This window comes from Symsagittifera roscoffensis, chromosome 9 (genome assembly GCF_963678635.1).
Source record: "Symsagittifera roscoffensis chromosome 9, txSymRosc1.1, whole genome shotgun sequence".
Taxonomy (NCBI): Eukaryota; Metazoa; Xenacoelomorpha; order Acoela; family Convolutidae; genus Symsagittifera; species Symsagittifera roscoffensis.
Window position 1 is genome coordinate 7,033,405 of NC_087070.1, and position 24,025 is coordinate 7,057,429.

General features: G+C 33.1%; 1 protein-coding gene across 1 annotated transcript in view; it reads right to left on the bottom strand.

Moving 5' to 3' along the window:
* LOC134854444 (myb-like protein AA) overlaps positions 1–23,628 on the bottom strand; it is a 33,050-nt gene extending 9,422 nt beyond the window's left edge. Inside the window, exon 1 of the mRNA XM_063870695.1 lies at positions 22,968–23,628. Within this exon, the coding sequence (XP_063726765.1) occupies positions 22,968–23,168 (201 nt within the window). The 5' untranslated portion in view covers positions 23,169–23,628. The remainder of the gene's footprint in view (positions 1–22,967) is intronic.
* Positions 23,629–24,025: the final 397 nt, after the last annotated feature.

Here is a 24,025-nt window from a genome sequence, read left to right on the forward strand (position 1 = left end):
ATAATACCAAAGGAGGAACCCTTTGGTTGGTGAGAGGGTTAAGCCCCTGAGGCGGAGGGGCGTCCCCTCCCCCTAAATCCGCCCCTGCTGATTGCCATTTGGTCCGATCTGCAAACAAAGTTCTAAGCGGAAAAAAACTAACACCTGGATACAACACCCTTGCTTATCACAAGAATAAAAAGACATGCAGCTTAACAAATGCAAACAAAACTTTCTTTTTCTTAAAATCATTCGATTGTCGACCCGGATTTGCCACTTTTTACATTTAAAAGATTTACGAAAATCAGAATGATTTTCAGAAAAAATTAATGAACTTCAGAGAGTAAAATAACAAAAACTGTTAATTGATCTTAATCCAACTAGAACATAGCCAACAAACAGAATAAAACATAGCCTACAAACAATTGGAAACAAGTCAAAAAACTCACAAAAAAAACAGGAAAATGGATTTTTTAAAACTTCCGAATTTCGAAGATAAACATAATTCACGTTGGAGCTGAATATTTGAGAAAAACTTGTACGGTTTTCTTGAACTTGTCCAATTTAAAGAAAAAAGAATCAAGAGGTTAGTATTTTATTCCAGTGGGATTTCAGAAAATTGAAGTCAAGTTTAAAAACTAGAAATTTTAAGCCTTTTTGTGACTCAACACTTTCGCTATTCCATAGTGGAGTTTGCCTTTCTTTGAACAAAATAAATGAACTGAACTTAAAATTAAACCATAAGTCAAACTGTAAAAAATCAAATTTGACCGTCAAAAAATTTAAAGCCTTTTTCTTTAAAAAAAATCATCACTACAAGTGATGTCCATGTAAAAAAAAATCAAGTTAATATAAATTTTCACTTAAAATTTCAATTCATTTAATTTAAATTGCTCTATTTAAATTAAAAATTTTCATTTAAATTGAGTGGATTCATAATTTACAATTGAAAAATGTTTTATATTGCCCAGCTCCGACGCCAAAACATAAATTTAACTTAAATCAATTAATATTTTTATTTCAGAAGTCCGCGGAAAAAGCAATGATCTGTCTTCACGAAAAAATTACTAAAATTGTGTAGGAAATAGACATGCCTGAAAAAATTGATTTCAATTTCTTTGTTAAAAATTACGAAACCTATACAAAGTTGGCAAAAAACTGCTGAAAGACAGACTTCAAAAAAAAACTTGAATAGCTACAGATTGATTTCAGCTGATGCCAACAATTTTTATAACTTTCTTGAACAATTTCAGTTTAAATTAGAATTCGCATTTTATAAATGGACATCACTGATCACTACCCATTTAAAAGTCTTCATTGACATTTGAAATCTTTATTTGTTGCAGATCTTAGGTTAAGTAACACTGCAAGTCAACCAAACCAGCTATATTATATTGTAAGTCGTCTTGGGATCTCTTTTTGATTAAGTATTTATTATTCAAAACAGCTAGCTATTAATTCATTTTACAGAGATTTATATTAGAATTTGCAAGTATTCGATATTTGTACGCTGTAGAAATACCAAATAGCTTGAAGTTCTAATATAACTCTCTGCAATACAAATTAAAAGCTAGCTGTTTTAATACAAAATCTACAGCATGAAACAATTATTAACGGAGTAAATATGAATTATCAACCGGGGCCTAGGAACTTAGACGATAAGAAATTAGACGACCGTAAAGAAACGGAATTTACGGACAGCCAGTATTTACTCGGCCGAAATTTAATTTAGGCCTGTAAACGAATTTCACGCAATTTGCTCGCAAGTTATTGTCTAAATTGGACAACCACTATTTACTCAGCCAAAAGATAATTTAGTCTTTAAACAAATTTCCCGCAAGTTATTGTCTAAATTCCGTTATTTTCTGATCGTCTAATTTGCATGTCGTCTAATTTCCTAAACCCCTTATCACCCACAAGCCAGAAAAATACACCGCGCTTTAATTCTTTTTCTTTTTTTATTCCGCAATTTAGTGCTTCGTATTTTGATCTGCAGTTGAGTGGGTTTGATTAAAGGCATGTTTACCTGGTTTTGCAAAACATTTGCGAACAGTGAAAACCCTAACTAATGGTCTCAATATTTTGCCGGAAGCTGTAACCTATTTATAATCTCCCACTTTCAAATGTAAACATCTGCAACCAGTTTATAAAACTTCAAAGCTGAAACGAGAAAGTTAATTGTATTTTAACATTCCCACTGCGATTAGTGTCACAACTTTCGAAGAACATTTTAAACCAACAGTTGCGTTTTCACACGTCCCTATATTAGTCCCCGATTTTATCAAAGAGAAAAAAGTCGATTTCTTGGAAATCACAGAGCACGGTTGAATGGCCAAATAGGCGTTAGATAATAAATTCCGTAAAGCAACACAGTAGAATAAAAGCCAGCTAACACAATAGTTCAAGGGACTTTCCCGCAACATGGCCCAAAAATGTTGTTCTAGATATTTTGGAAATTGGATCATAATTCTTCAATGTGATTGATTGCAATTGATAGGAAAAGCTCCAATTGTGTGTTTCAGTCGTATTTAACGTTATGCTATTTTTTTGGGTCGTATAACAGAATCGATCCTACGTTAATATTTCACAACAAATCGAGTTAAAAATAAATAGCACTCAATGCAAACTCAGTAACCTGGTCTCACTGCAAAAAAAAAGAAACTCATAAAAGTGAAGTATGGCGCATTTTTAAGTTCAATTTTATTAATAGTTACAATCGAATCAAAGAAAACAATCCTGCAGTCCAAAAACATACAGACTACAGTCCGAAAACATGCACTTTTTTGGTTAACCCGCATGCAAACAATACGAGGCGAAGCAGCACTTTGCAAAAACAAATAAAAATAGTAAAACAAAACTTAAAATTCGACAAAAAATAAGTCTAAGAATATAAGCTTTGAAAAAGAATTTGCTGACAACTGGGTTTAATTCACGGAACGCCCAATTATGAGTCCCTCGCCTCCGCAACTACGCCGTCTAGCCTTGTTTCCTTACGCTGTAACCACGTCCTTCAATACATAATACCAGACAGCAATGAACGCTTTCTAATAAAGCGGATTAAACATGCCCATAACATATACAGGTGTGAACCATAAAACACAATACGTTGCACACAAACTTGCTAACTTCCATTTGAAAAAAGTTATATCGTATTATTACACAAGCTGTTGCTTGTGTAAATACCTTTTCACAATTCTAAAAATTAACTATGATTCACACCTTGAAAGAGACCATTGCAGAAATAAAATTTCCACTCTTCGCTAATATTTAGACTGAAAAGAAAAGAGTATCAACCAGTCTGAATTCCGCTGAGAAAACATGTTGATATGGTACCATACTGTACCCTACACGATCTAGGTACCTAGAGTTGCGCTAAGAACTACCCTACGCAATACTAACTTCCCATTCCTTGATTTGTGTCAAGAACAAGGAGAACCGTTCACTGCGCGTAAGTAGCAAAAGATGTTCCGATCACAGTAATAAAAAAACTTTGTATGAAAACTTTTAAAAAAATTAGTCAAGAAAAAATTTCAAGCTGAAATCAAATTTTTTACGACCCATCCTTCCTGAAACAGGCGAAAGCCTTTTTTAAAAAATCGCCCGTGAAACTATACGACATGAGTTGACTAAGCCGATATAACAAGTCCAAGCCGTTTAACCGAAAAAAAAACTGGTTTTCGTCATTATTCTTGGCGGCCGATTTAATTTTTTTTCCAAATGCATTTATAATATCTGGTAACTTTTCGAGCAGTTTCTTTCCAAAGCTTTGGTTTTTATTTTTAATTCAAACTGTTTATACTATAATGGAAAATTGATCTGTAGGTTGTAAATTAACGAATTTTGATTTTGAATAATTTGAAAAAATTAATTACGACCTCAAGTGAACTAAGCAGTTGTTTAAATTGAATTTTCAAGATCTCGAGCATGAGCAGCAGCAGAATTTGTAAGAAAATTGTGTACGGGTGAAAAAGTCTAGATCCCAATTTTAAGTCACTTGCTCTCGCAAATGAAAATATTGGATCAATGGTTGGAAATCTAATAAATTTAATCCACTTTCGAAACTAGAAATATATCACGTTTCTTTGCGCCATTCCGACTTTCGTAATTGGAGGGAGCAATTTGCCTACCTTTTAGCAAAAAAAAACTTGCATTGAACTGAAAAACATATATACCTAAGGGAATTCATAAACGCATAAATATATAATGCACAATGTAATATTTGAGCAATTAAAGATTTTTCCCTAAAAAACGTAGAAAAAATCATCAAAGCCTGTGAAAACGAAAATCATTTGTTTCATTATCACTTAAAATTTAAAGCAAAAACTTACAAGGACACAAAACATAGACAAACAATTGCCCAAGAATACTACACCGAGAGATAGCTGCATTTCATTGAAATACTGAAACAGATCTTGAAAGAAGCATAAATCATCGGATATTACCCATCCTTAAACAAGCTCAAGTAAGAGTACAGCTAAGAGTACAGCTAATGTGCGAGTTAAATTTTACACAAATGCCAAGCTGCGTTTTGTAAACAAGCGAGAAAACGACGATAGGCAGCTCTAATAAGTGAAATAAGAAAAGTAGTAATACGCATCGAATTTGTCTGCGCCACCATCCACTGAAAAATCCTAATGCTAGCCACCAATGATGCAGCTATAGATGCTAACAAGTTCCAAAGCTATACAGCAAAAGGCCACAAATATAAACAAAACAAATGTAGAAAACAGATGCTATGAAACTACCAACGCACAAATCGTGATTATAGCAAAAAAGCCAACAAGAGGGCCATTTTATTTGCTAGTTAGCTTGGAAAAAAGTTGCCTTGTACTATCACACTACGCTTCTCTTGTGTAATAATCAGAGGACTGGTATTAAATATATAGTTATTCAGGGGTGATATTGCATAACAATTGTCTTGATTCACTTAACAGCACACTCATCTGAGTTAGGACCGAAGTGTAACTCATAGAGTAATTTCGGATAGGGTACACCGTCTGCTCGTCACGCTATCTTATTTTCGGCCGGATAGATTCGTGCAACTTCTTAGTCTAATACCGATCCTAATCTTACTCTTATACTATCTAGTCTCAGGTTGTTTAACTAGTCTCTGCTAGGCTCAATAGATCTAGGGTATACTGGTTTATTGCGGTTGCTGAAGTGCTCGGGAGAGTCCAACTAATTTCTAAGTTAAATTTAAATCTCTCTGGTGCTGAAATTACAAGTAACTTCAGCACTTACAAATAAGTGGGTTGTTAGTTAGATGGATCATGATTGGTTAATATTAAATACTTTACATTGGTAAAACATTTAATTTATCCAATCATAAAATATAGTTTAGATCAGGTTCCACCCATCCGGGTTTTACAGAGTTTTTTAGAACAGTTCTTCTGTAATTCAAGGGTGGATGATGGACGTTGGTATTTGGCGAACATCATAATTTTCTTCCGCTTCTTCTTGTGACAACGACTGAGTCTTTGCAACAAAATCAATTCTGATTTCAGAATGGTTGGCTATGTCAGGTTTTTCTGTTCTTCGGGGAGAACTTCTTTTGTGTCTGATCTAGCTTGGGAATGGCGTGGAGATTGTGCGTGGAGGGGATGCCTGGTTTCTCGGATCTGTACGTATACTTGAACATCGAGGTGGTCATTGGTCTAGTTCAATGAAGTCCTTTTCTGCGAAGTCAAGTCGTACTCTAAATCCTTTGAGTTGTGATTGTGAGCGGCATATCGATTGTAGTTGGTTATTCTCTCTCGAGTGTAGTGAGGTCGTCTTGTCTTTTGATGTTCGTCCTTGGTGTTGTATTCTGATCTATATATTGCATCATGTGATTTTACATTTTATAAAACTTTTATTAGTTTAATATTTTTTAATCATGATTTTAGTTAGTTGTTTTCACAAAAGCTTTTTGTTTTAGTTCGGTTATTTTGAAGAGTTACTCACCCTTGAGTAGCTCTTATTAAAAATAAAGGTGTGGTCACAAAGCGTGGATGTAGCGCGGTGGGTTAGGCCGGCTATAGAGCATGCTCAGGACGTCCTTTCCTGGTGGGTTAGGCCAGGAGTGGGAGTATGATTTCATGCGGTGTTTGTGAGGGGTCCTGTTATGTGACAACGTTTTATGTTGGGTTTGTTGTGGTTTTACTTATGTCTTGTTGGTTATGTCCTTTTTTCAAAAATCAAATTGTTTGTGGTATGGGTTTGTCTTTCGACTTTTTTGTGTTTTATTATTTCTTTCTAAGACTTTATAATAGTCTTCAAAAGAATAAATTATCCAGTTTTAAACTGGGTTAATCCGGTTTGGGTACCGTTGGTTTCCTTTTCTTAGTCATGCTGTTATTCTATGATTTGTGGTATTTAGTAAGCTGCGTTGGTTAGTTTTGTTTAGTATATGATTCCTTTCCAACCGGGTTAAAGGAAAGTTTGAAACTTGTTATCGTGTGTTAGAGTTATTGAGTGTGAAAACTTGAAACTGAAATTCATTATTTTAAACAATTCTTCGTGGGCGAGCTGTGCGAGTGTGGATAGAATTTCTGTGCAAATGAATAAAAATATCAAAAGGTTAGTACTGCAATCGCATTTTATTAATTTACTGCATAGAATTTGGAAATTTACTGCTAGTTATGGGGGAATTTTAAGATACAAATTTTCATCATAATTAGATTTACTGCTGTTGGGGGAAAATTTATAAATTAATTTACTGCATTGGTATTATATTTATTTAATTGTTGGTGCAAAAGTTTAATAGGGTTTTAAACAGTTTTGAAGAAGTTTGCTATTTTTTATTTTTCTTTTGTGAATTTTTCAGATGGTCTAGGATGAAGGCTAAAAATCTAAAGAAAACATGAATAAAGAATGGTGAGTTTTTAATATTTTAACTAGTTAGTGATATCATTTAATTCATACTTACCTGTTAGTCGTCGGGGAAAAAACCGTGGGGGAAGATGTCGTGAATTAGTTCTGAAGTTGTTAGTAGTTTAGCTAGAATGCGGATGATATTTTTAGTCTGAAGTAGTGGCCAAAGCAATTGAAGTGCCTTAATAGTGGTTAGTTCTTCAGTGCCTACTGCAAACTCATTAGGTGTGTTTTGGATTAAGTTATATAATTTGTGGTTAAATTTCGTGTTGTGGATGAATTCTAAAATTGGGATTTCTATAGGCTGTACAAACTCGTGCGGGATAAGGAAGGGTCGGGATTCTTCGGCGTTGAAGGTCTTGGTGATGGGGCAGAAAATGTACATTTGGGTTATGGGGTCATAATTACGAAGAATACCATGGAGGTTAGTGTCTTTAATACAATATGTGAAATTTAGGAAATACGGTGAAGTGTATTTTGAATTGATGAATTGAAAACGATGGTGTGGTTGTCTAGAGGGTGTGTGGAGGTCAAAGTGATTTTGGATGAAACGATAGTAACTGTATGTATGTGTTTGTTTAGTGCGCAACATAATATCATGTGAGCAGTGCAAATCTCTTTCGTGTGGTGCAAGGAAATGAAAGGTTAGTGAAAAGATTTGGAAGCGTTCTTTAAAACTTTCGTATGCTTGTGTGTTTGTTAGTGCTTCTGAAATAATGTGATCAAACTTTCGGTCGAAGATGTTTAGTGTAAATACATATGGTGTCTTGATGAAAAATTTCTCGGTGATTTGTGGATTAGCGAAGCGATCGTCGTCTAAGAATTGATATAGATCGTGTGTTTTAAACAGTTTAAGATACAAATCACCGTATCTTAGGGATAGTGGATGGTTATTTGGTAGGGGTGGTAATTGTGGTGCCGTTGGCGTTATGTCTACATTGTTATGTTCTTCGTCGTATGTATTTTGTCGTGTTGCTATTTTTGTGTTATATTCTTTTATTTGTGCGTCTAAAAGAATTTTGCTTATAGATGTAGAAAAGATTCCAAAAAATCCTGCAAAGAGTATGCGTGCTACGCTTGCTTGTCTGTTTACTTGTGTGTGTATAGCACATGTGTTGTAGATTCCTTTTAAGAGTGAGAAAAGAAATCCAATAAAGTTAAACATTGCGTATAAAATAGTCAATTTTTCTAAGATGTAGTAGGGCCATCCTAGAAAATCAAGGATTTCATTTTTGAGTGTAACAAAGCTAAAAATGTTAATTGGTGATATATCTTGGGGACGGTATTTTTCGCCGTTTAGATATATATAATCTTTAATGTCTTTAAAATATCCGCTATAGTCTTGCGTGTAGATATCGGCAAATCCTGCGGTTTCTGCAAGTTTGCGTAAGTTTTGGTCAATTGATTGTCTTTGTATAGTGTCCATTTGTGTTAATAATTCTTGGAATTGTTGTGTTCTAATGTGATGTTGAATATCTGATTTTGAATAGATTCCTATTGATTGTAAATCTATATTTGGGTTTCGAGCGATAGCGCGAATGCTTTCTGGTGAAAATTTTTTGAGTGATTGCATTAATGTGGGATATGGAGTGAGAAGATAATATTTATTTTCATCAGGGTTTAGTTGTACTACATTGTGGCTATTTTCTGATCCACATGGGACTGCGGTATCCCAGAAATAGGTTCTTCGTGAAAGTGTATCCACGAAATGTACTTTATTCTTATAAAAGATAGGGATTCTTTTATAACATCGTTTATCTTCAAAAACGTATAGTGGTGATACTTTTTTAGTACAAGTATAAAACCATAAGATGTTTCCTTCGTAGTCTAAAAAATTTGATCTATTTCCTGATAATAAGTATCCTGCGTAGGGTATTTTTAATACTGCTAGTGCAAGTGATTGTAATATTTGTGTTCGTTCTAATTCGCATAGTTGGTGTAGTGTTTCTAATTCGGAGAGTGACATTTCTTGAAAAATGCGGCTAATTGTATAGTCTAGTTTCATATCCAAATGAATATCATAGTGGATATTACCGAAATATGTAGTATTCATTAGTGATAGTTCTTGTAAGCGTGTGCTTCTGGTGTCATAAGGTTTTAGATGTCCACCAGGTTGTCCGTTGCTTTTTTCAAAATTAACTGGTATATAGGATGTTCCTTCGTTTAGAGGATGACCTGTGGCATATGGGTCGATTTTTACTTTTCCAGTGGTCATGTCGAATCCTTTTTCGTATTCAACTAATATTTCAGAGTATTGTGTTCTGTGAAGTGGATTCCTGTATTTACATGCAAGTTCTGTTTCTTGATATATTTGAAATCGTGTCAATTTATTTTCTATATTGTCTATGTTTCTAAAATCGGAACTTAGTTTGCGTGATGGATGGACTTGTTCATAAGGAATTGATTGTATGAAATATTTTTCGTGAAATTTTATCATACGAGCGTGTATTTTTGCTACTTGAAATGTTGTACATGTATCTTCGGGGAACCAAACAATTGTTGCTTGTGTTCTTGTTGTAGGGTCGCAATATCCTTGATCATTTTTACAAGGTAGTCGGATTCCTTGATAGATCATTGTATTATCAGATAAATCTCGTGTGAGTTGTATTTTTTCGAGTTGTATTTTCCAATCGAAAAACATTATTTCTTGGTATCCTTTATTTTTCGTGTCTGCTTTGCAGTTTGATGGGTTATTTATACCAATGTGTGGTATCCAATGTTTATCATGTAGGTCATAGGTTAATCGTCCGTGTGCGCCGTTATACGGGTATTTTTCGTCTAATTTTATATGTCCTTGGTGTCTTTCAAGTTGTGATTGGTGTACAGAGTCTGAAAAAACTTGAAAATTAACTAATTTTCTTTGGGAATTTTTATTTTGTGTGATGTTTAGTCTAAGTAATTCATTTTTACAATCGTCGGGATTGAGATGTAAAAGACGTTCTATATTACTTTGATAGAATGATTCATGGTCAAGTCAGTTTTTGTTGCCGTTGGAGACTTGTGAACAATGTACTTTCTTTTCGGAAAATGTCGCTGTGAATTTATAACCTGTAACTGTTGTTGCTCGGGCTTTTGAATAGAGTGTTGCTATTATATCTGTGGTTTCTATAGCTTGTGGTTCTGTTTCACATTGTGATACTTGATTTATTGCATATTTGTGTAGTGTTTTTTGTTCATTTTCTTCACAATCGTAATGTGTTATTAATAAATCTTGTGGTCCTGTACGAGGGGAAGGGTTTATGTTTTGATTTGAGGTTACTAGAAAAGGGAGTTGAAGAAAAATTAATAATTTTAGAATATACATGTGTATGATAATCCTGAGTATGGGTTATAAAATGTAATGTAACCAATTGTGTTTTTGGTGTATCTGTCGTATTTATATATTACTTCAGTAGTTATAAACGGTGGTGGTAGTGATTGAGCTGTTATGTTAGGTGGATTTAATGGGTAGGGATAATGTGTAATATTGTTTAATTTAACTGTGATTTCAAACTTTAATTGTAAACTGTTTTGTTGGAGTATTTGAATATTGTGATCACGGATATCGTTGTGAATATCTTGGCGATATTGTAATCTATTAAGTGCCCAGTTATGAAGGCGGTTACTTTCTTGATGCTGTCCAAATAATGGTGGAGGTGCTGTGAATGTATTCCAATCTAATCTTAAAGGAATATTTATTGATGATTGTTCTCGATATCTGGCGTCGAGATTATTTGGAAAATTTAAGTTAAAGGGTGATGGTGAAAACTGGCTTATTGATGGTGTTGATGGTAGTGATAATGTTTCTGGAAGTGATGAGGATGTTGTTGTATCCGTAGAAATATCTATGGGGTCATTGACTAAATTTGGTTCACCTTGTGTAAAGGAATGTGTAGTCCAATATGGCAGTCGTGATGTTAGGTTTGGGGGGTTAAAAGGATTTTCACGTATTTGTTCAGATGTTGGTGTTGAACCTAAGTAATCTGATGGTAAGCTTGAGGTGCTACGTTGTGAAAAAAGTGTAGGAGTTTCTGGTGTGATACCAGTGGTGTTTTCTGGAGTGGTTTGTGATGGGGATTGAGGTATATCAAAATGAACTCGGGGAGTTTGAAAATTTCTATTTCGTCGAGGATGTATAATTTGTCTATTGATTTCTGTTGTGTTTTGGTTTTGACTAAGGTTTCGTATTCTACTTAGTTCTTGTGGTAGTGTTGGGTAAAGATTATATGTTGGTTCACTTAGAGATGCTTGTCGTTGAACTGGTTCTAGTGGTTCAGATAAACGAGCGTGCCGTTCTTCAAAAGTGTATGGATTGTCTTGAAAAGAAATTCGTGTAGATGTTTGAGGATTTTGAGTAGTTGAAGGTGGTGTTGGATTATCTTGGGATGATGTCGGTGAAGACTGATTTTGTGACTGTTGGGTAGCAATTTTTGATGGATTTTTGAATTGTTACTTTAGTGAGAAATTTTGTGTTTATTATAATATTCTTCCAAAAAAAGAATTAGAAGGACTGTTGCTAGGGCAAATGTGAGGATTGCTTTCTTTATACATTTACAGATGGTCAAAATGAGGGATGATAAGAATGCTATGAAAATTACAAATAATAAAAAAATATCGGTTCTACTGAAAATTGTTCGTATCATTTAGACAAGTTGTTAAAATCGTACCTGTGGATATATTCAAGGGTTTTGGAAAGTTGGAGGAATAGTTCGAGTATTGTATAGAAAATTAAAAAAATGTTACAAAAAATGATTAGGATTATTAGAAAAAATTCAAGTATATCAAAAAGAAATATTATAAAGGCTTCAAGTATTGAAAAAAAATGTTTAAAATTTATAAGTATTTGAGCAACTGTTTGAGAGAAGAGCATTTAAGAAATGATCTCTTGGTCGAATATTTTTTGCTGTTTGAGGCGATTTTCTAGTGTGGTCGAATTATTTATTAGTTTTTTGACAAGTGGGTTGAGTTTTGTAAAAAATTGTTGGGGGCAATTTTCATGGTGACTGGGAGGTCGTCTTTTTCTTTATTTTTGTTTGTCAAACGATCCGGGGTATGGTGAGATTTTTATACTTTACGCTAATTAAAATCTTCATTTTGTTACTTTAGGCTAAGTTATCAAATTTGTTTTGGGGGTATTCGTGGTCTGAGTTGGGGAAATATTGTTGATCTTTGGGTTATTAGATAAGGGAGGGGTACGGTATTATGGTGATATTTATTTTAGCTGTCAAGTTGGAGTGGTTTGCTTATTTTTGACCTGGAGGTTGTAAAGTTATAGTTAGAGATGTGCCTGGAGTTCTAGATTATTCGTCTAATTGATCTTAGTTTGAGTTAGAGAAAGTGGCGGATTGGATGAATCCTATTGGTCTATTTTGAACTAGAATTATTGCGTACTTGTGAGCATGTTATTTTGAAAAATTGAAATGAAAAATGTTACGGGGGTTTCAAGATTGTGAAGTATAAAATCTTAAAATTACTTTTTAAATTCTACTTTCTTTAATATTTTAGATTGGGGGATGAACATTTTGTAGTTTTTACGTGGTTGATTTCGGAGTCTTGTTGTTTTTCTATGTTCAGATTTGTCTATTTCTTCTTGGGGTATTATTTGTTCGGTCATTTTTCTATTTTTTCTTTGTTTTGGAGATTCTTTATGGTTTTGTGTATTGTTTTTGGTGGCGGTTGGTTTTGTGTTTTGATTTTCGGTGGGGTTATCATTTTGTTCTGTGTTTTTCAGATGTGGTTCATTTTGAATGATTTTTAATCCTGTGAAAGAATATAATTGAGTTAATTCGCGGAGTGCGTATTCTTTTGGGTAATAAGGTAATAGGTTGTTTCGATGTTGAACGATTTCTTTTTTGTTTGAGTCGGTAATTTTATATGTGACATCAGTGGGTTTTGTAATTATTTGGTAGGGTCCTTTTCGGAGGGGTTGTAATTTTTTAGAAATTCCTTTTTGAGTATTAAAATTAGGTATTAAAACAAATGTTCCAATTTTTAAATCGGAGGCTGGTGTAAAACGTGAATTGATTTGTTCATTTATGTTTTGTCTTTGTAATAACTTTTTCGTTATTTTTTGGTAAATTTCATTGTGTTTCTTATCTCTATTTAAAATCCATTCGGTGTGTGTACCGGAGGCTAGTTTAAGAATTTGTGGGTGATGAAAATGATCTTCATCGTGTGTATGTAAAGGTAGGTTATAACAAATTGAGTCTTTATTTGGTTGACAATAACCTTGTGCGTTTTTATGAGAATTTGCTGTAAACATTATTGGTTTGCGTGGCTTTTGGTTAAAAACCATTTCGTATGGTGACATTCCTAAAGTTGTCGTTATTTGTGAATTATATGCTAAGGGAAATAATTTTACATCTGCTGACCATTCGGTATATTTTGTATCATTTCCGTTGATGATACATCTAAGATATTCTTGTAATGAACGGTTCATACCTTCGACTAAGCCGTTTGTCCAAGGTGCATGAGATGTACGTGGTTTGTGTTTAATGTTGTATAAATGACATAGTGTTATTATTTCATTATTTATGAATTCTGTACCATTGTCTGTGACTAAAATTTCTGGTAGTCCAAATTTTGCTATCCAGTGTTCATAGAGTGTTGTGTATGCGTAATAAGCATTACAATGTGGTACTGGGTTAAGTGCTACATAGTGTGTGAATGCGTCAACAATTACCATAATGTAGGAGTTTCCTTCTGATGAGGGTGAAATTGGTCCTTTAGTATCAAATGAGATACGATGGTTAAAGTACAAACTTTGTCCTTTAAAATCTTGTTTTTGTGCTATTTGTTTTTGATTTGGGTAAGGTTTATTTAGTTGACATACTATACAGTCATTGCATAGTACTTTTATCCAGATTGGTGCATTTGGGAAGTAAAAATTTTGTATAAAATTTGAATATGTTTTTTCTGATCCAGAGTGTCCTTTAATATTTTGTGTATGTGAAATATTAAAAGCTATAAGAATCATACTTAAAGGGAGACATGGAACTGTAGATTCATTTAATTTGTATTCTAGAAGGTCTGTGTTTTCGTTAATTGTTGTATTATTGAATTTTCGAAAATATCGGAGGAGTGTTTTATTTCCTAAAATGGTTGAATCTGCTTTGATAGGTTTAGTTTTATATTTGTGCCATGATTTCAGTTGTCGAATTACTGGGTCAAGGTTTTGATATTGTTTCAGTGTTGAAATTGTAATTGTTTCTGTTGGGGGGAGAAAAATGTTTTCGATTTCTAATGTAGATAAGGGTATTGTATCAAGTGGGTCGTGAAGGTCAAAAACTTGATTTATTGTGTATTTTGAATCATTTGTTTGTGGTCCTGATAAATTTATTTTATCAGTTAAATCTTCTTTTTCAATTAGTGGAAAATGGTCTTTCTTAGGCAGGTGTTGTTTTGTTCGTTTTTGTTGAGTGTTATTTTTTATCCATTGAGAATATGGGATTGGTTTGAAAGTTGATGTTCCAAGTAAATCAACTTCATAATGATTATTTTGACAATCTAAATAAAGTGGAAAATGTTGTAAATTATTTATTTGTGATTGTTCAATATCCGTTTTAACTGCATATTTGCATTCTAATCGGGGTGATGTTTCGTTTTCTGCAAGGTAGAATTTTATGTTTTTGGGTATTTCAACTGTTGTTTTTCGTGTAAGTAATTCAGGTGGTGTATTTCGACTTAAGGTGTCTGGTAATGCAAGATTTTTTCCTGCAGTCCAAACTATATGTAAGTTTGGAAATTTCATTAGAATTAGTTGAAATCTGTAAACTCGGTGGTTTGGGTTAGATTTTTGTGTAAAGAGAAAGATGATTGGTTTATGGTCTGTGAATAGAACTGTTGGATGTTTTGATCCAAGTATCAGAAATTCATATTCTGTCAGGGTATATATTATGGCTGTACATTCTCTCATTAGAGTTGAGAGTCGTAGCTCTGCTTGAGTGAATAATCGAGAATTTGCTGATATGAGGTTCATTTTATTTGTACCATTATGTGATTGTAATAGTGCTGCACCGATGCCAAAGTTCGAAGCATCGCACATTGCATAAAATGGTTGATCAGGATCTGGAATTGTGTTTGAAATTTGTTCAGTTAAAAGTTTCTTTATTTCATCGAATCGTGTTTGATGTTCTGTATTCCATTCAAAATTATTTTGTTGTCTAAGGATGTTGTAAAATGGTCGTAGATATAATTGCATTTTATAAACATATTTACTTAAAAAGTTTAACATTCCAAGGAATTCTTGGATTTTCTTTTTATTTGTTGGTGGTTGAAGTTTTTGAATAGCGTCAATGCGTGATTTCAGTGGAGTGATTGTTTTTCTTTCGATGTTATGTCCTAAGAATTTAACTCTTGTCAAAAAGAAGTGTGATTTATCGGGGGCGGCCTTCAGATTTTCGTTCTGAAGTATTTGGTGATATTTTTCTAAAACATTGAACATTTCGTCTTTTGTTTGTGATTGCATAAAAACATCGTCTAAATAGGTGATTGCGTTTTTCTTGAGTATCAGTGGTCTAAAAATTTTGCTCATAAAAGCTGAAAATGCTGCTGGTCCTATGGATATTCCATAGAATAAGCGGTTGAATTCATATTGTTGGTTTCCGATAACAAATTGTGTTAAACGTCGTGATTGTTCATCTAGTGGCATTTGATTGTATGCACTATTCATATCGGCGGTTGTAAAGTATTTGCCGTTTATTTTTGTTAAAATAACTTGTATTGGTTCAATGGGCCAATTACATTTTGATTCGTCTATAAGTGAATTGAGGTATCTAGCATCGAGAACGATTTTTAATGATTCTCCTTTGGCTAGAATGATAACGGGGTTGATGAATGTGTTGCCTTTTGGTTGTTCTTCTTTATTAACTGGTGATATAATATTGTACTGTTCTAAAATATCGAGTAATCTGTTCACTTTATCATGTAAGTGAATTGGTACTTTACTTGCTCTTTGTTTTTTGAAAACTGCGTCTGGTTTTAACGGGAGATGTAGTGATGAACTGATTTTTCCAACATCGAATTTTGATGTTGCATAGACTGATGAATATTTAATTAGCTGTTTGGCTAACTTTTCGAATTCGTCTTGTGTTATTTGTGAATGTTGGAAATTAAACATTGTTAAAAATTTCTGTTGGTCCTCTGTGTAGGTACTTATGTTGAATGTAGGTTTGAAATATGGAGTTTTTGTGAAATAATCCGTATTTCTGTTTTCGTTACTTATTATATTATTTATAGATAATTCTTCATTAAGAATTGTAGATTGGCAAATATCTAGTAATTGGAGTATATTATTTACGCGATAAGCTTTTTCGTGTATTGGTGATATTGTAGCGTTGGTTTCACAATATCCTAAAAGTCCTAAAGGTAATGTTACTTGGTAAGGTGTGTTGTTATAAACATGTAAGGAAATAATATCTGAATTCGAATTTTTCAAATATTTTATTGAAGAGATTGTGATTTTGAAAAATTTATGAATAGGTTTGAATTCAAAATCTGACATATAAAATTTTTGTTTGTTTTGTTCTTTATCATATTGGTGAACTTGTTTGATTGAAAAATTATAGATGTTTCCTGATAGTGGTTTCAGGTGTTTTCTTTGTTGGTTATATATTGGATAGAATTTTGAAAAGAATGGTGGTTGTTTATTTAATCTTTGAAAAAATGTTAGGGATGTTTCTTTTGTTTTTGTATATTTATCTTTGATTAATATTTTACTGTTTAGGATGTTAATTGTTGGTATATACTTCGAAATAAATGGTATTCCAATGATATTATATTTAATATCAGTGATATGGAATATTTGTTTAAATGGCTTGTTTAAAATTTTGCTTTGCTCCATTGTTCTGGTAGGGAGGAGAAATAATTGGATTTTTCCGTAGTTTATCAGTGTTGATCCTTGTGCTGTTGCTAGTTTGCTGGAGGTTTCAAGAGGTGTTAGCTTTGGGTGTAAGGATTTTATTTCATTCCATGTGGGGATGTTTATTATGTTTGATTCTGCTCCTGAATCAATTAAAAAATCTATTTCAAGGTCTGGTGGTTGAAATTCTTTATTTCTTGGGCTTTCTAAGAGAAATGGTATTGTCCAAATTTTTTCTTTGGGTTGTTCTTTTTGTATGTTTTGATAAATGTGGTTTGTATTCAAGCATTTTGTTTTGGTATTTTTATTGGTTTGATTTGTAGTGTTAATCTCATTTGTTTCTTGTGTCGTTGGTGTGGAATTTATGGGTGTAGTGTAATAATTTTGAAGAAATTCTGATTGATTTTCATATATATGTGATGGAAAGGGTTGTTCATATATGACAGATTCATAGTTATTTTCGACTTTTATCATATTGATAGCAAGAGTGTTTTCAGTATCACTTTCTGAATCTGATGATGTACAGTTTATTTGATTGAGTTGTAACGTATCAGTTACTGTGTCATCAATACCTGGGGGGTCTGATGTTGTTTCTGGGTTAGCTTGTACTTGATTGATTTGTCTTTGATGTTTAGGTGTACTGCTTCTATGACGATTATTAGAGTTATTATAGTGATTATTATTCCGGTGTGGTGATTGGGAATAATTTCTATAACGATTATTATAACTTGGGTGTCGATTTTGTGAATTATTTCGCGATCTGTTTTGATAATTGCTGTTTGGTCTGTTATAGTTCGATCTATTATATGAGTTATTCCTTGATCGAGTATTCGGGTAATTCTGATTTCGGTTGTTTGAATAACTTCTATTTCGATTATAGGAGTAGTTTCTATTCCTATTGTATGATGAATTTCGTGATTGGTTGTTTGGATAGTAGTTATTTCTCGATTGGGAATTAGATCTAGAAACAAATCGTTGTGTATTTGAATTTGATCTGGAGTAGTTATTTCTGCTATTTGGTCTATTGTAGTGATTTTGTGATGAATTTTGTGTATTTCTTCGTTCTGGTGATCTTCCTCTATAACTTGAGTTATATGGGGATTGATTTCTTGTATAACTTGTATTGTTCGGAAGTGGCTTTCCTGAACTGTTGTTGCTGTATACATTTTTGTTTGGTAGATTTTGATCTTTTTTCATGTATTGATAGAATGATTTATTTGGTTCTTTGTATTTTTGAGGTTTATTTTGACTATCTTGCTGTTTTTGTCTACATTCGGAAATACTATGTCCGTATCGTCGGCAATAATTACACCATTTTTTGAAAGATGGTTTGCCTTTAAAGTTTGGGTTCTTTTCGTAGATATTGAGTATTTCAGTGATTTTTTCAACGAGGTCTGTCTCTGATTCCTGTATATTATTAATATTAGTGGGAGTCGTTTCAATTTTGTTAACGTATTGTAATTTCAGATTTTCCGTTTCTTCTAGTTTCATCGTGATTTCTGCTTGTTCTAATTTGTCTACTAGTTTTCGAAAATCTAAATCGGGTTCTCGAATTGAAGAAGGATGGGATGCTCTCTTTTTTATTGCTATTTTCCTTAATTGTGGTGTTAAGGTCATCATTAAGATTTCTGTCATCTTTGTGTTTTTATAGTCATGTGTATTTAGTGAGTATGCTTTTCGAACTAGTGTTTCGATTCGTACTGCTATTTGCTTGATGGTTTCGTTTGGTAATCTGCGAATTTCATTACATAAAACTCTTTGTTGTTGTTTGTTTCTTTCGGAGTCAAACATTTTTGAAAATTCTTGTGTAAATCTTTTCCAATTTGATTTTATTTCTAGAGGTAGTACTGAAAACCATTTTTGGGCTGCGCCATCTAAGGTTGTTTGTATTAACGCTGTGCGTCGATGTATCCAATTTTGATGTAGTGGCGTATTAATTGGTTCAGGTCCAATATTTAAAATCAGGTTTGCTGTTACTGCATTTAAATAATCTTCTACAGAGTATTCAGGGTCTGTTCCTGTGAAAACCATTAAAGGTTTGTTTGATGTTATTGATGATCCACCCATAAGGTATGGATTCATTGTCATTTGTAATGATTCTGCTGCATTTGGCATTTGAGAAAAATTTGAAAGTTGGTTTCTTGTTATCTCATGTTGTTGGAGATAATATGGGAGTGGTATTTCATTTTGCATTTGTGATGCTTGATACGAGTGTGCAGTCATTGGATTTTGTTGTTGAATTGGTTGAAAAGATTGTGTATTAATTAGATTTTGTTGTTGAATTGGTTGTTGATGTTGTGCATCTATTGGTTGTGGAGAAAAATTTCTATGATTTGTACGTGTTCTCTGTATTCCTTGTCTACGATATTCTTGAGTATTTTGTGCAAATATATCTGGTTGTAAGAAATCATCATCTGAGGATAAATAATCCATTTGATAAGATGTTTGTTTTTTATTTTTATTTTGTTGAAAAAATGGGTAATTTTCACTGCGATCCTGTGGAGGATTTGGTTGAAAATTTTTGGAATTATATTGGGCCGTTGGGTTATCCCAGTTTCGAGGTTTTGTATATTGATTAAAATTTCTTTGTGGTTGATTATTTGTTTTTGATGGATGTGTATAATTATAATTATGGTCTGCAAAGTTGTTTCTAGTGAATGTTTTGCGTGTCTTTGATGGTATTGTCATGGGTCTGTATGTTTGGTAATCCATATGTGAATATTTAGGGGCAACCGAAGGTTTAACGGTTGATTGTAAGGTTACCTGTGTTTGTGAAGGATTTGTATTTCTTGGTGTTGTTAAATTTGGGCGTATTGGTGAAATACTTTGTTGTGTAGTTGTTGTGTGTACAATTTCTTCATTTATGAAGTGTGATGGTGTCTGGATATCTTGTTGAGTAAGATTCCTAGTTCCATTGAGGTTTTCATTGTGTATGACTGTAGAGTTTAAACTATTATTTTGTGTATCGGGTAAAAATGTATTATAGTTTAATGGTGTTGCATCAATTGTTAATGGTATTACTCTTACATAATCTCTTATGTAAGATATTGTACCTATTGCTTGACTTGAGATTGATTGTGGAAAGCTTATAAATGCGGGATGAGACCATTCGGGGTCCCAAACATAATCTGATTGTTCTGTGATAGCGGTATCATCGTTCGAATTTTGGGGTCTAAAATTTTTTCTTGCTTGTGCAATTAAATCAATATTGTGTGTGAAATAATCTATTATGAACCATGCCAAAATTTTTTGTAAATCGTGTTTGGTATGTTGTGAAACGTCGTCTTTCGTGAAATTTTCTTTAATGATGTTTAAATAACTAGAGAGTAGTGTGATTTCATGTCGTACTCTTAAATGTTTAGATGTTTCTGTTGGTGAGACATTTGTTATTGGGATTTCGTTTTCTAATATCGAAATATAACTATATATTATTGCGAAAACTTCATTGGTGAATATGGAGTTTGCTCTTTGTGAGTTATGATATTGGATGCTTTTTATATATTCTGAAAAAACTTTTGAAAATTCTAAATCAAGATCGTCTGTTTGAATAGTATATGTTCTATTATTATGGTTTGGGGAAGTGAATTCTATAGAGTAGATTCCATACTGTTGTGTTATGTTGCATATATCTTTTAGATAGTGATCTATGATTTGTCTTTTGATTTTTACATCGGGGAACTCTGTTTTACATGGACTAATTCCGGGTTCAAATAAATTTACGAGTAAATTTTGACAAAATATGTGTTGTCCTCTATCGGTATCTGCATCTATTATAAAAGGAAAGATTTCATCATCATCTGGAGTTTCTTCACCTGGAGTGTGCGTTGAGCTCATTTTTTCGTTCGATGACTGTTAATATGTAATTATTAATGTGTCGAATTGGTTGATTCCAATTGTATAAATGTACTGGTTTGTGTTTGTACTGCTTTTTTATTCTTCTTTTTCCTCTTTGTGATGAATTTGAAGTTGTTTCTGAGTCAGAGAAATATAATTGATCGTGTATTGGGCAATTTTTATCTATTGATTCTTTTAGTTTGTAAAGTTCGTCTAAACTGTTGGTTTCTGATTCTGAAAATGCGTTTCGATTTTTTGAAAATCTTTTTCGTGTTATTTGTCTTTGTTTAGTTATTATTTTTCTCTTTAGTGTTTGTCGTTTTGTTCGAATGTATCCAACTGTTTGTGTATGAGGTGTGATTACAAGGTCGTATTTTTTGTTTTCTATTTCACAATTGTGTAAAACGATTGTTTGTTTATTTCCTAGGTTTTTAAATGACATAAGGTTTAGAATGACGGATGCAAAGGGTTGTTAAATGATTTCTATTTTCCTAAACTGTTAGTTCTTACGATTTTTTGGTTAGCTTAACCTGGGTCTATTTGTTCAGGGTTGGAGAGAAAAGTATATCGATTCCGAAGAATGATTTTTACTTTCTCGTGACTAGTATAAGCTAAGGTGTTAACTTACTTAATCTTACTTAGGGGTAGTGATTGTGTTCAAGGGTTGGAGAATAGTAAATCGATCCACAAGGTTCAGGTATAATTAGAACGCGAGTAGTTCGTTAGATACTATTTTAAACTTACTAAGTCTAAGATTTATCCTGGGTCTGGTAAGAGGGGGGGTCAAGTGAAGGATGAATAACCGAAGTTCTTCACTGTTTATTCTAATTTGAATGATTAGTTTTGTTTAAAAAGTTCTATTAGTCTTGGGTCTTTAGAAAGGGTTGGGTAGTGAATCGACGTTTGAGGTCGTTAGACACTAATTAAGTGGGTGGGGGAGAACAAAGTTGTTCTGTTTGATCCAAGGATAAGCCTTGATGATCAAATTTAAATTTTAATTAAGTAGAAAATGATTTAAGATCCAAGGATAAGCCTTGATGATCTGGTTTTAAATTAAGTGACTTTAAGTTTTTATAAAGTTTTAAATTTGTGTAAAGGAAAGATTTAGTGTTTTGTGATGTTAGTGAGTTGATGATTGCTGTTATGTTTTAGGTGATGAAGCTGGATCAACAGGATGATTTATGATTACTAACCATTTATTGTCATGCTACTAATTTTTATTTTTATTTTCCAATAAATATTTTTCAAACATGTTTTGTATAATACTGCAGAGTTTTAGGAAAACGATCTTAGATCTTTTTATCAATCGTTATTGTATAATATTAATTTTGTTTAGCGCCTGTAATGATTTTGAAGAGTAACTTCAAGGTTTTATGTTTGCAAATGGAAATCTAAATTCATTGCAAGTAGTATTCGAAATATAAAAGTTTGTTCTGGCTTTTGCCGAACTATCATATAACTATACGGCAAGTTTCTACTTTGTCGTATGTCGTCTTTGGTTCGAGGTCTTCTTCCAATTCCGGGTAGTTCTGTTATGGTTCGGAATATTGGCTCTGATCTATTGAGTCGGAGAGACATTTCAATTAAATTATTGTCGTATAACATTTTGTAAATGTTTTTGTCTAATTTCTAATCTATTTTTGGTTAATTCTAATCTAGTAAGGTCTTGTTCGAGACTTATGGTCGCACCAGATGAGTTAGGACCGAAGTGTAACTCATAGAGTAATTTCGGATAGGGTACACCGTCTGCTCGTCACGCTATCTTATTTTCGGCCGGATAGATTCGTGCAACTTCTTAGTCTAATACCGATCCTAATCTTACTCTTATACTATCTAGTCTCAGGTTGTTTAACTAGTCTCTGCTAGGCTCAATAGATCTAGGGTATACTGGTTTATTGCGGTTGCTGAAGTGCTCGGGAGAGTCCAACTAATTTCTAAGTTAAATTTAAATCTCTCTGGTGCTGAAATTACAAGTAACTTCAGCACTTACAAATAAGTGGGTTGTTAGTTAGATGGATCATGATTGGTTAATATTAAATACTTTACATTGGTAAAACATTTAATTTATCCAATCATAAAATATAGTTTAGATCAGGTTCCACATCGTTCATAATGTCTTTAACTCGGCATAATGAAGAATCACAACTCTATTTGAGAATTTTCAGAAAAAACTTGGGCGAAAGTCTTGTACCCGTTTAAAACACCCAAAAAATGTTTTTAAAAAAATACCAGGAAAAGATTTTTAAGACAGAAGCTTATAACTTTCGTAACCTCTATGGTTTCCCATTTAAATTAAAACAATAGGCTACTTATTCCACAGACAGTGTAAACAAACGGTAAACAAAATCAACTTTCGAACTTGGAACTTCCGTATTATTTGATTTTTAAATATATTATCAGGCACTAAACTCCACTGGTTTAAACGAAAAAAAATTATATCCAGAAAAAAATAGTTGTAACTTACAGCTTGGTCTCCCCTCCCCGTCTCTCTGTTGTTGTTGCTGTTGTTGTTGGAATTAGCACCCATGTTGTTAGACACCCCGGTCGCACCACTGTTACTGTTATTAGCACCACCTCCTAGTCCCCCAGTTGAGCCTTGGGTAACTCCCCCAGGAGCTGAGGATCCCCCCATCGCATTCGGAGGATGCGACGCCGTCTGAGCCATCTCTCTCTTTTTCTTATAGACAAGAGCACAACAAAAATATCGTTGCAATTTTCTTCAAAACTTCCTTCAAATAAGAATTTTTTTTCACAATTTGGCCTTCAACCAACTCTTTGATATTGAAAATGTGCTTATCAGACGGTATAGCAAAACAGATGTGATAATGATATGCCCACTAAATGAATCTTCCTGGCAAGCTTGCGGCTTCAAGATTTCAACAGCGACGTCAAATCGACCGGTCCAAACGTTCAACGTCCGATCTTCAAATTACAATTAAAATGCGCATATAACTCAATTTCTCTGTCGACGCAAGAAAAAACAGCAGATTTGTGAAGTCTCAGTGTTCAATTGTGCACTTTTTTTTTACTCTTGTAGCTCTCGATAATGACCAGCTAAAAGCGCACAAAGCTCTCAGCAACTAAATCGAGGCCCTTTCAAATCTGAAACGAAGTAACAACATAAGTTTGGAAATCTAGCCGAGAAATGTTGAAAAACTTTCAAAACGTATTTTTCCAACAATAAATAATCCACCCCCTCTAAATTTCACACAAATAGAAAACGACAATTTGTTTAATATCTGAACAAATTTAAGATTTTCTACAGTGCTTTTTAAAATTCATACATTCCTACAGTTCATTCAGCATCTATTTTTTAAACCATTTTTTTAAAAGCTTGAAGCGAAGCAAGTTCTGAGCTTGTGGGCTTTTTTGCAAAAATTATTGTTGTATTCAATGTTTTTTTTTCAATTTTAAACTTGATACATAACTCTCTCGAACCTACCAGATCAAAAGTCGATCTGATTTACGACAGCTGTTTTTGCTTTAACTCAAATAATAAGTGTAAATAAATTTAAATTCGAA